The sequence below is a fragment of the Python bivittatus genome, unplaced genomic scaffold (genome assembly GCF_059951505.1).
Source record: "Python bivittatus isolate LINGU-HERP-01145 unplaced genomic scaffold, Pbiv_v1 ctg000610_np1212, whole genome shotgun sequence".
Lineage (NCBI taxonomy): Eukaryota > Metazoa > Chordata > Lepidosauria > Squamata > Pythonidae > Python > Python bivittatus.
In genome coordinates, this window is record NW_028277088.1 from 23,641,247 (window position 1) to 23,653,931 (window position 12,685).

Here is a 12,685-nt window from a genome sequence, read left to right on the forward strand (position 1 = left end):
ATGTTTTCTGTAGAATTTCATGCATGCTAAACATTCGGGAGGCAGGGAGGGAGGGAGGAACAGATTATGAAACTATAAAGTTGAAGAGAGCTATCAAAGTTTGCATCTAAAGAAGTTCTGAAGTTTCCCCCAGTATCTTGTATTATATTGAATGCCTATCATTTAAAAAATATTGTTCCAGATTTTTGATTTATATTATATAAAATAAATGTTTCTCCATCCATCATAGGGACACAATGGTTTGGATGGTCGGAAAGGAGAACCTGGTGGTGCCGGTAGCAAGGTAAAGTAACTACTGTAAATAGTAGGTTCTTCTAGGGAGAGCGCGTACTGGAGACCTGTAAGGTCAAAATAAATGCACACAAGAAAAAAAACTTGCTGGTAGAGATTCTAGCACAAACACTGTCTCAAAAAATACAAGCCATCAAAAACTCTATACTTCCAGATATGATTCCCAGAAAGCACATATATAAATAAATATAGTGAGAGAGAGGCCAGCAAATATACACATTGTGTTGTAATCATATATTTACTTTCTTGAGAATAAAGCCAATTGAACTCCCTGAGTAGGCCAGTGCAGAACTGGAATTAGATACTATACTAAGAAACTAAAAAGCAAGAACAAGGCTCTTCTTTAGAAGTTATTATAAACGGGTTACCACTTGATCTTGAGATTAAAAGGCAAAAATCTTGCAAAGAGAGAATAAAATGTTTCAGGTCTCTTTTAAGATAAGTAATCATATTCATTAATTTATTCAGTTCTTTTCTCCAGTTTGTTCAGGAAACAGAGAGGGGATGGAAAATGTCGTGAAATGCCCCCTGGAAAGATAACTTGGAATGTATTGATTCCAGGGTTAACTATTGGACTAGGGTATCAGACTTAATTATACAGCCTATTATGCTTGTCTAGACGTTACTTTTAGAGTATATCCTGGTTTCTCCCCCGAATTGTATTACAATGATCCTTTGTAACTCAACTCAGTCTTCTGATTTTTTTTTCAAGTCAAAGCAAATATTTTGACTGGGAGCTAAAAAATGCAGCAGATCAAAATCATGGCCTGATCTAGAAATTACAGATATATTTGGATTATGTTGCATTATTTTGGGGAAGGTGTAGTGGTGGCCATATGCAGTATATGTATGCTATACATTTTGTTTCTCCTCTGAAATGAATAGAAGAATCCTAGTTGCAGGGAAGTTCTAGCAAGTTCTCATGCTTGTAAAATAGGCATTATCAATTCAATATCCATGACATAGAAAGATTGGATAATACCACTGTACAGTAACTTAACTGTAGAGAGCTAACCTATTCTATACAGCTATAGCAGTAGCTGTCAACTGGTAAAACATTCAAATCAAATCAAATATCCCATTTATATGAATGTGATTGATTTGGAACTTAGTTCTCCCATTGCTTGAAGACTGTAGAGTGACTACTTTGTCTGACAGCAGCCAATATTTATTGTGTCACTTTTATAGTGTTCAAAAAATAATTATAGTTAACTAGCTTAGTAAGAAGCTTTGTTTGATATTATTATTGTGGTTGGTCGCACAGTCAGCCAGGTGTTTAGATTGGATTTGGCGTTTTTGTTCACCTGTTGAGTCCTTCCCAAGGACCTGGGGTAGGCAAATGTTGTTGTTTAATAATATTAAAGGTATTGTCACAGGATGAGGATGATGAGGATGATGATGAGGATGATTTTGCATTAGATGTTAGAAGTATAGGCCTAAATTTACTAGCAATTTTAAATATATCTACAGTAATCTAATACAAATGTTCAAAAGATGTATTTGCTCTTCACAGGGTGAATCTGGTGCCCCTGGTGAAAATGGTACTCCGGGACAATCTGTGAGTATTTTCTTTTTTGTAACTTGTATAGTATTAAAGTAATACAAATTTAATCATAAATACATAAATAATCAAATATTTTAAAGTGTAATTTATTAGTCTCAATTAGATGTGATTAGAACAATAGCTGTTTTCATGTAATGCTCTAGTTGTACATGTAAATCCTATTGTACGTGATTAACTTTGCTCAATATTGCCCCCAATTATGGTACTCAAGAAAATAAAGAAACTTCATGATATTATTCTTATGTGCACACTATGGCTTATTAAATAATTTGCATGTCCTTTGCTTTCAGGGTGCTCGTGGTCTCCCTGGTGAAAGAGGAAGAGTTGGTGGTCCTGGCCCAGCTGTATGTTATTTTCTTCCTGTACAATATTGTCTTTATCTTTATTTGTGATTATTTTATTTTATCCCAGGAATTTAAAATTGACATTTATTTTCTTTAGGGTGCTCGTGGCAGTGATGGAAGCGCTGGCCCTGTTGGTCCTGCTGTAAGTCCAATTATCTTCTATCCAACATGTTCTTGCTTTGAATTATGCAATCAGTGAACTGTCATTTGGGTGTATCTCTGTAATCTGCTCCACCTCTTTTTCTGCCTTTTATTTAGTACATAGCAGGGAGTTTTCAAAAACAATTTTCAGTTGTTTCCAAATATATATCAAGGAGTATTCATTTATTTATAATATTTATTGCCTTTCCACAAATGTCACTAAGATGACATTTGTGACCAAAAACATAAAACAATGAAAGTCATTTTGAACTAATGACTAACACAGTTTAAGAGAGGTGTTATTTCTTGGCGTTTTGGAAATGAAATATCATCAAGTCTTATTCTTAGGGACTTCTGTAGACTGTTCAGCTAAAGTTAGGTGTTTTCTTCCTGGATTAGCCAAGAAGAAATTGGATTCCAACCATATCTTCATAGGAGTGTCTTAATTTTTAAACAGGTAAACTGCATTATAAGCAAAGTCCTTGCACAGAACTAGCTTTGCATGACATTCCCAATGTGGATTTTAGTTTAGTATCTTTGCTCTTTCACCTGAAACCAGATAACCCACCTAAACTGCTATATAGACACCAGAACAAACCTCACTTGAAAGTGGATTCTGTGGGGAGTTCACAACAGCTACATATTGGAGTGAATCTTGAGGTAGAATGTAGTTTCTTCATATTCCATGACCAGTAGTCTCAAACCACTGGTTTTTTTAAGCCACAAACTCTTCAAAAACCCTCAAAGGGGCTGGCAATTTTAGCTTTTCCTGACTGGTAATGTCACCACATCACTCCTGCACCTGCTTCAGAGAGATTGCCCATCAATGCTGTGGGCTGATTTCAGAGTACATTTCTTCTCTTACAACTTCCCCAACTCACATTTGTCCTCCCTGTGTTCATTGCTAGTGAATTTTCTTGTCATTTAAGTATCCCCAAAGATGCATAAAGTGCATCAAAGATGCATAAAGATGCATAGCCATTCAGCTAAATGAACCAGGCTTAATTCCTGTTTATTTTAGATAAGTTCTTCCAACTGTAGATCTCCAACCATTTCTTTGTTCCTTTTATCATACAGGGTCCTCTTGGTGCTGCTGGTCCTCCTGGATTCCCAGGTGCTCCTGGAGCCAAGGTATGAACATGTTTCAGAGTCAGGCAATAACTAAAAGCCTCTTCCTCTAGCATGGATGCTCAGATACATAGTGGCACATCAAGAACAAACAACTTTCAAACAAAGCCATCAAACAGCTATACAGTTTTGATGAAGAGAGAAGATTTCCAGCTACTAACATATGAGAAGGAAGTCTCTCTCTCAACTGTTGGTCCTATATGTTGGAAGAAAAGAGCTTTGATGAGTTTATCTCTATTTTTAAAGGATCTTTGGGGTAAAAAGCTTTTTTGGAGAGTAAATATTTTAAACAGCACTAGTTTAGATAGACTACTGGGTCGCTTCTGTATATAAAACAACTTTGTCAGTCACCATAACAACATGGTAGCCATTTCAAACATCTAAAGGCTAATTAACTCCCCAAATCTGGTAACTGCTTTCTTCGAGCTCCTTCCCCACCACTCTAGTAACATGTCCTTGAAATTTAAAATTGCAGGTAAGGTGGGGTAAAATGAAGTAGTTCCTTTTCATAGTTCCATTTCTTCTCCCCATTTCATAAAATAAGAGCTGCATAAAATTCTGTTTGTTTTTCTGCCAGTCGTTATTATGTTGTTGTATAATTATTTACCTGTGCCTTTATTTCTGTGACCATCATTCTTTAATAAAAGCCTTTTTTGGAATGCAATAGGTATTATGACCACAATATAGATGTAAGAAAATAAATAGGCTTTTAAAATGGTTGAGCCATTCTGTTTTCTAAACTAAATGTTAAAATTACTGTACTAGTTAATTTTTCATCTCATTGAGATTGCCACTACTGATTGACAGATTTAAAGGAATTCAATGCTGCCTGCTGTCTTAACGGTTTGGGCTGGCTTATAGAGATTCAGTAAAAAGAGCCAAGAAAAGTATTAAGCGCATGCTTAAACAGTATTAAAGGGTCTGGGGAAATAAATATATTTTAAAGCCGTCTCCTAAACTGTAACAAGACTGCCTCAACTCCAGCAATAGTTTCTTCGACATAAAGGCCCCACCAGGGAAGAAGCAGAAATACTGCTAGTGTTGGACAAATTCATGGTAAAATCTGCAAAAGGTGCCCCACTGAAAACACTGAGCTTGTAACAGACGTTACAGGAATAGATAGCTTCGATTTAAGCTGCATAAGGCTTTGTGCATCAAACTGAGCACCTTGAATTGGGCTTTAAAGTCAGCAGTAGAGCAGTGCAGGTAACTTGTACTAAAATAAACTACCCATATCTAACACTGCCATCCTGTCCTTGAAAAACTGATCAGTGCCTAATCTCTTTCCAACAGGGTGAAATCGGTTCTGCTGGTAATGCTGGTCCAAGTGGACCTTCTGGTCCTCGTGGTGAAATTGGACTCCCTGGTGCTGCTGGACCTGTTGGCCCTGCTGTAAGTTACACTGAGTCTCTGCCATTGATATTATAGAGCTGGCTGGGGAATTCTGGGAGTTGAAGTCCACACATCTTAATGTTGCTGACGTTGAGAAACACTGTTACAGAGCAATTTTCTCCAACTTGATACTCTTAAGATGTTTAGGAATACTACTCCAAAATTCCCAGGCAATATGAATTATGGGAGTAGCTTCAGTTGAATAAGTTGCACCCAAAGAACGTGAATGTTGATCATATATTTTTGTAAAATGTAATTACATATATTTTGCTTTTTTTTTTTTTTAGGGTAACCCTGGTGCCAATGGCATTCCTGGTGCTAAAGGTGCTGCTGTACGTATGCATGTGTTGAAATGAATGCATTTCTTATGGGGAAGATCACTCTTGGGGTTGCAGAGATGACAATAGCATTGTAATGTGGTTTTCTTTCTCTTCTTTCTTTTTGGACAGGGTCTTCCTGGTGTGGCTGGTGCTCCTGGCCTGCCTGGTCCTCGTGGTATACCTGGCCCATCTGGTCCCGCTGGTGCAAGTGGTGCGAGAGGACTTTCTGTACGTTCTGCTGTCTCAAATGCACTTTCCTTTTGGGTTTGCTATTTTCACAAAGCCTGCAGTGCCCAGTTTTAATAGTGAATGTTTTAGCTGGCCATTAGACTTACGTCTAGTCTCCAAGTCTGCACCCATCTTCTGGCTAAAAGCTATTTAATTGGTGCACAATTGACAGATTTGCAAGATTATTCATATTTAGTTAACTGTAAAACTGTTGTGACTGATAATTGTTCATCTGGATCTGGATTTAATGTTAAGTTAAAGGGGCTGCCTTCCTTCAAAAGGAAAAAGTAAACAAAAAGGAGATTTGTTGACTCTAGAATCCATGAAGTTCAAGCACTATTCTTTGTGAAGGAAAACAGTTCACAACAGTCTTGTGGCTGTTTCTCCATGTTTGATTAACCAGGATAGTCATGCTCACAACTTATCATTTGATTATGCACAATTGTGGGGTATATTGGAAACAGTCTACTATATGAGGTTATCATGGCTTAATCCAGTCCTAAATGTATAAGGATCCTATTTTCCACCAAGATTTCTACACTGTTTAACATTTTGAATCCATACTATAAGCTTAGATGGATATCATTAAATTCTGGGGAGTTTAAAGGAGTCACAAAACTATGCTGTCCAGTCCTGGCTGAAGTCACATTTAAATTCAGCACATCCTAGCTAAATTATTTGTTGTGCTATATATACAGTACAAGGTTTCTTACTTTTCCCCAACTCATCTCTTTTCCTCATCTCTTGAGTGAGTACATTATCTAAGCCAGTGCTGAAATTACCATAAACCAAATTATAAGGAAACATAATTTTGCTAAAATGGGTAGGCGAAAGCAGGAAATAGTTTGTTTAAAGTTGCCTACTTTGTCCCACTCCCTTGAAATTCAAGCAGTAATCCAAACTAGAATCAACTTGATTGGTATGGGTGAGCATCTTAGTGCATGATTTTGAAACTTAGCTTTTTCTGTTACAGTTCTTCTTGAAGAATGTGGAGCTTAAAGAGAAACTAAAGTTCTCTTCTTTGATATTTCGTTCTGTTTGGTTCTAGGGTGAACCAGGTCCTCCTGGATCCAAGGGAGAGTCTGGTAACAAGGGTGAGCCTGTGAGTATTATAAAAATATGGAAGTCCTTTAATTTTCAGAGTGGCTTTTCACCCAAGTGAAACCTCTTATCAAGCTAGTGACTCTTCTGCTCTCTTTACCACCGACAGGGTGCTGCTGGCCCAGCTGGTCCTGCTGGTCCACATGGTGAAGAAGGCAAAAAGGGTCCTAATGGCGAGCCTGGCTCTGCTGGTCCATCTGGAGCTGCAGGTTTAAGAGTAAGTCTCTTGCATACTGGAAAAATAATGCACTAAATATATTTGGGAAATCCGTAGGAAATATTCTGTAGTGTGAATCCTTTACAAAAAGCATATTCTTCAATCTCCTGGCATCTCCAGTTACAAAACTAGATAGCAGGTGATTGGAAAAACCACCCAGCGTTACACAGTGGTATGCTGCTTTGCACTGCTGGCTCTGAGCTAAAGGCACCAACAGACTAAAGCAGATTTCTTCCTTTACATTTAAAATGTGTTTCTTTTACAAGCACATGCAATTGCTGGATTTGGTCCAACAAGGTGCAGAGTTTGATATGTTTAGGCCCAGGGGTCTAATTGAAAGGTCCCAAATACCAAGGGGAAAAGAAGAGAAAATAAAATAAGAGAGTTGGGGGCAATATGCTGCAGTGTTAAATTCTTATGAATGCCACAGCACATTTATTCTTACATTTTAACTGTCTAGTACATGATCTCCAAGCCTTCACAACTTTAGAAATGTATGGTTATGATCTGCTTCTTTCCTGATTTGTTAATCTCCTGAACTAATTCTGAGAAAAGAAGCAATTCAGATGCACAAATAAAGAATGATAAAGAAGTAGTAGATATACATTCATGGCTAATGCTACCTGCTTATGTTGAAATCATATCTTCCATATCATGAGTAAGTTCTGGCTCTTTTTAAATTTTGCTCTGCCATAATCCATAAGATACTGAAAGTAAGTCTTAGAAAGATCCTCACTTTTCGGTTTCAGTCCCACTCTCACTGAATTGAAATTCGATGATAAAATGCAGGAAAACTAACGTTTTGGATCTTTCATAATGTCTCTCTTTCCACTAAACAAAGAGACATCCTTTGTGTGCTCAGGTGCCAAATATCTTCTGTGTTTGGCTGAAGCTCTTTTCCAGTTCTGACCAAAAGTTGTGGTTTCTTTCATAGGGTGTTCCTGGATCTCGTGGTCTCCCGGGATCTGATGGCAGAGCTGGTGGTATAGTAAGTTTTCGATTTTTTTATTCTCCATTTTAATCAGTTTTATAACTTTATCAACTCCCCTCTACCCTATCCCACAAAGCCAGACAGTTGATCACCGGTATTGTGTCCTAATATAAACCTAATGTGTTTCCTTTGTAGGGCCTTGCTGGCAATCGTGGTGCTACTGGTGCTGCTGGTGCTAAAGGTTCCAGTGGTGACACAGGTCGCCCCGGTGAACCTGGTCTCATGGGTGCAAGAGTAAGTAAAGATGGATGATGTTGTGAAATCAATCAGCAGTTTTAGACAGCAGCTGCATTCTGAATTTACATAGCCTTTTTTGTTTTCTTAATGGCCAGTTTTAAAAACATAACCTTTTGAAGAAAATATGTTTATCGTATCTAGTAAAGAGAAATGCTGTACATTAAAGACTTTATTTTGCCTCCCATACCTACGCTGGAAGGCAGGTTATTCCTATTCACATTTTAGAGAGATTGTTGCAAACTCATGTACATTACGTTGTAATCCTGTGCTCTCTACCCCAGCAGAAAGCCATACTGAATTGAAGAATGGGGGCAGTGTTACCTTTAAATATATTTGCAGAACACTGCACAGTTTTGGCGAATAAATCTCATTGAATTCAGTAGAGCATCTCTAGATAACATTCCTTTGATTAATAGAGAACAATGCATTTTATTATTTTTGTGCCCATGTTTAAATATGCATGTAGGGTGGAATTAGGTCTCCCATTCTAGTTTTAAGTAACTCAAAAGATATATTAAGGCTAAATACTGTATCTGTGTGTTTTTAGGGTCTCCCTGGACATTCTGGAAGCCCAGGTCCTGCTGGAAAAGAAGGTCCTGCTGTAAGTATCCTACCCTTGTTCTGCAAAGATTGATTGACAGAGAGAGAGACAAGAGAGAAAGATTAAATGCATTTTATGGATAGCATTTATATTTTTATATTGATTTTCTGTACCACTTTTTTTATTATACTAAGCTTTAATATTTGAATCCTATTTTTCTGAGATAGTTAAATGTTTTAAAATATGGAAAGTTCAAGAATTAATGGCTAAACCCTGAACTTGCATTGCATTTTTATATATATTGTACATAAGCAATAGCTTTGTAGCCAAAGCTACTGATGTAATATTTATTAAATTTTTCTAGTTGTGTAGATCCATTTCCATGTAATGAGGGGGGGGGGGGTATTTGATTTTTTTTTCTTTTTTTGGTACCAAACTAATGAACAGTGTCATAAAAACAGCCATGTGGGAAAGTGATTCGTTCTGAAATGTCTTCATGTCCATTAAAAATGTGTTGCTGTCAATGGAAGCACAATATTCACGCAGTGATACTATATACTACAATACAAGTTACGAACTTTTCTTCCTGCAGGGTGCACCTGGACCTGATGGTCGCTCTGGCCCAGTTGGGCCAGCTGGTCCACGAGGTGAACCTGGAAACATTGGCTTCCCAGGACCAAAAGGTCCAAATGTAAGTACAGTAGAATGTTATGGGCTTGACAAATAACAGAGCAGTGACTTACGTTGCTGTCCATAGCATCAGTTTCGTGGCATCCCATTTAATGGCATCTCCACAATGCATGCCAGAATGATGCTACCATAGTACTAATGTAGTGCCAAAACATCTGTCTTATTTGATACCACTTTGCTGATCCAAGATGACTTTGGATTTAGCTGGCAGTCCCATTTGTGAAGTCCTCTATTGCCCTTCATCATTTGCATTCTTAACCAAGAAAATGGCTGAGCCTCACTGTGACTTCAGTTCTCAAGGAATTTATTTTTAGCTTAGTGCTCATTTTAATTGTAAACCACTTACTGTTTTTAACTCATGGTGGGTTTCAATTATATTTTCTCTCTCTTTTTTTCTTTTTTGGGGTGTTTGTAATATTTCAGTTTTTTTCTTCTAATGCTTGGATGCAGCAATTGGGTGGGTGCAAAATTTATTTCTGTTCATTTCTTCTATGGATATGGTGAACATGTTACCTAATCTTGCCTGGGTGTGAATAAGCATATCCAGCGCCATTGAACTGGAAGAAAATGACAAATACATTTGGTTAAATGCATCCACAGCACTGAATCTAATGATAAGGTACTGTATCAGGTTAAAGCTACAGTGGAATAAACTGCTTTGTAGGGCTATATGACTAATGCCTTTGAAAGTATTTAGTAGGGCTGTAGAACTGAGGCAACATCTCCCTTGGATAAATATAACAGCTGGTTAGAGGGGTGATGATGTGTTGCTTCTCTTTCAGTTCTGCATTTATGTGATTTTGTGTATATACATTTCCATTTTATGTATTTTTTTAACTGGGAGGAGGTTCCTCAGGCAAGATGCCTGTAAGTGTAGCTCAGGTTGCTTGGTGGGGGGGAGTTCATCATTTTGACAATTGTTTGCTTGCCAGTGAAAGTATATGCAGGCTTCAGCATGTGTTGCTGTTTGTCCTTTTTATCAGAACTCCTAATTTGGTCATCCTTTCTTAGTGTGAGAATGGGTGAGCCAATAAATGGATGTTTTATGTATTTATATATATTTATGGTTTTAATGTTTGTGTGAGTCGCCCAGAGTTCCCCCATTGGGGGGAGATGGGCGGGGGAGAAATTTATTAAATAAAATAAATAGGTAGCAACCTTAAACAGGAGAAGCAGCAGATCTAGGAGGTCCATCATGATAGGCCCTCTGCTAGAGCAGAGATCTCAAGAGATGCCCAGTTGTGCCAACCATAGACAATATAAGGGAATGTAGAAGACTAGAGCTACTGAAAGTACTGTGGAGGTAGCTGTTATTAATTTTAATACAGTAACTTATTTCAATGTGTTTTATTTTACCAGGGTGAGCCTGGCAAACCTGGTGACAGAGGCAATGTTGGTCTGGCTGGCCCACGGGTAAGTGACATTAATTTATACCCTTACTTTATAACCTTCCTTTCATAAGAGAAACATGATCTATGTAGGCTAGCCAATATTTAAGAGTCTGCAAGTTAGTGTGAATAATTTATAAAACTGAAAAGGGCTGCTGTATTTATAGGTTCTCTGGCAGTAGCCAGAAGCTAATATTTTGAATGATTGTTACATGAAATGGAAACAAATACTCTCTAAGACATCATTCAGATATCTGAATGATCAGCTTTAGCTTACTTATGAAATTAAAATTTTCCACTGCCATATTGTTATCTTCCTTTAATAAAAAGCCCACCAAGGCAATATTTTGGGGGGAGCAATCTACACTAACAGAATAGATCTATACACAGATGTATTTTAAGACACACATGGCAGAAATTAACTGCTTATAGCAGGGTTCCTCAACCTCAGCAACTTGAGGAACCCTGGCTTATAGAACCAATGCTAAAAGTTTGTGTATCAGATCTCATGTGGAGAGAGTTCCATATTCATTAAAAGTAAAGTTTCCTTCAAGTTGAACTCAGTTCCTGGTAATTCCAGAGACACATTCATGGAAATAATTAAACAGGGTGTATATTTGAGAATAAGATTGTCCACACTATGAATCACTGAAGCTTTGTTGTTCTAGGGTGCTCCTGGCCCCGATGGAAACAATGGTCCTCAGGGTGCACCTGGCCTCACTGTAAGTACAAGATCAACCCTTGTTAACCTTTGATGCTTCATTGCCAATTATTGATTCCTCATCATTTCAATTTAAATATTTATTTTAGGGAAGTGCAGGTTCAAAAGGTGAAACTGGTCCAGCTGGTGCTCCTGGCTTCCAAGTAAGTGAAGATACCTTTTACCCAATATTGCCTTTCTTGATCTTTAATGCTAAAAGGGAATACAGGTAGTCCTTGACTTACAACCATAATAGGGATTGGAAAATTTGTCATTCAGTGGTGTGGTCATTAAGCAGTGCAGTCGTTAAGTGATACATCACATGACCGTGACTTGTGACCTTCCCTGCCGGCTTCCCCATTGATTGTTGGAAACCAGTTGGGAAGGTCGCAAATGGCAATCATATGACCCCAAGATACTGCAGCCATCGTAAATGTGAGATGGTTGCCAAGTGCCCGATCACGTGACCCTGGGACACTGTGATGGTCGTAAGTGCGAGGATTGGCCATAACTCACTTTTTCATCACCATCATAACTTTGAATGGTCGCTAAACGAATGGTCCTAAGTTGAGGACTACGTGTATGGGCTATTATTCAAATGCTATTAAATATCTCAACAAACCTTGATGACTGATAAATAGACAAGTATTTTATCCTACCAAATAAATTCTAAAATTCTTAGTAAGGGTGCTGACAAGGAAAGTAATTAAAGGAGGGGGGGAACTCTTTGCTGAACCTAAGTTGCTAGATCATATCTTGCAAAGTGTGCTTATTAAAAATGGGCATGCATAGAGTTCAAATCACCTAGCTTCAGTGGCTCAGGTTATAATAATTGGAGGCACTGTACTTTATGACAATAGATACATTCAGAGATGTTTGTTGTGTAGTGCTCTGCAGTGCCTCCAATTCACTTCAGAAGAGGTGTTTTGCAACATACAGGAGTGTGAACACAACCCTGGTTGGCAGCTCATTAAAGAAATCAGATCTGTTTGGAGAGTTGCAGACAGGTGCTGTGTTCACATTCCTAGACATTTTGAAGCACCTCTTTCAAGTCAGATCTGAAGTATTGCATCACCCTATGTTCATCATATGCAGGCTTAGTTTGATACAGAATCAGTAAGCATATGTTTAGTGTAAATATGTTTAAGTACATAGAAATGCAGATAATGTGAACTGAGTATTTTTAAAGGAACTTTTAAGGTGGTCTTCCAAAGCCTGCAAAGGGATTTTTAACGCCCCCCTCTAGTGTTGGATTACAACTCCTGTCAGCACCCATCAACCTACCCAGTGGTCAAGGATGCCTGGGATGGGGCCAAGTCATGGAAGGACTTGGGATGGGGAAATCAGTTGCAGAGAAACTGAGCTGTCACATACAGTGATTACTTTCATGTAGATCTGACGCCAAACAGGCA

General features: G+C 38.0%; 1 protein-coding gene across 1 annotated transcript in view; it reads left to right on the top strand.

Moving 5' to 3' along the window:
• Nucleotides 1-12,685, top strand: part of COL1A2 (collagen type I alpha 2 chain) — a 50,601-nt gene that overhangs the window by 12,971 nt on the left and 24,945 nt on the right. Inside the window, exons 10-26 of the mRNA XM_025164705.2 lie at nucleotides 230-283; nucleotides 1,805-1,849; nucleotides 2,146-2,199; nucleotides 2,297-2,341; nucleotides 3,418-3,471; nucleotides 4,762-4,860; nucleotides 5,148-5,192; nucleotides 5,310-5,408; nucleotides 6,457-6,510; nucleotides 6,619-6,726; nucleotides 7,661-7,714; nucleotides 7,853-7,951; nucleotides 8,502-8,555; nucleotides 9,088-9,186; nucleotides 10,545-10,598; nucleotides 11,242-11,295; nucleotides 11,384-11,437. Of these exons, the coding sequence (XP_025020473.2) occupies nucleotides 230-283; nucleotides 1,805-1,849; nucleotides 2,146-2,199; nucleotides 2,297-2,341; nucleotides 3,418-3,471; nucleotides 4,762-4,860; nucleotides 5,148-5,192; nucleotides 5,310-5,408; nucleotides 6,457-6,510; nucleotides 6,619-6,726; nucleotides 7,661-7,714; nucleotides 7,853-7,951; nucleotides 8,502-8,555; nucleotides 9,088-9,186; nucleotides 10,545-10,598; nucleotides 11,242-11,295; nucleotides 11,384-11,437 (1,125 nt within the window). The remainder of the gene's footprint in view (nucleotides 1-229; nucleotides 284-1,804; nucleotides 1,850-2,145; nucleotides 2,200-2,296; nucleotides 2,342-3,417; nucleotides 3,472-4,761; nucleotides 4,861-5,147; nucleotides 5,193-5,309; nucleotides 5,409-6,456; nucleotides 6,511-6,618; nucleotides 6,727-7,660; nucleotides 7,715-7,852; nucleotides 7,952-8,501; nucleotides 8,556-9,087; nucleotides 9,187-10,544; nucleotides 10,599-11,241; nucleotides 11,296-11,383; nucleotides 11,438-12,685) is intronic.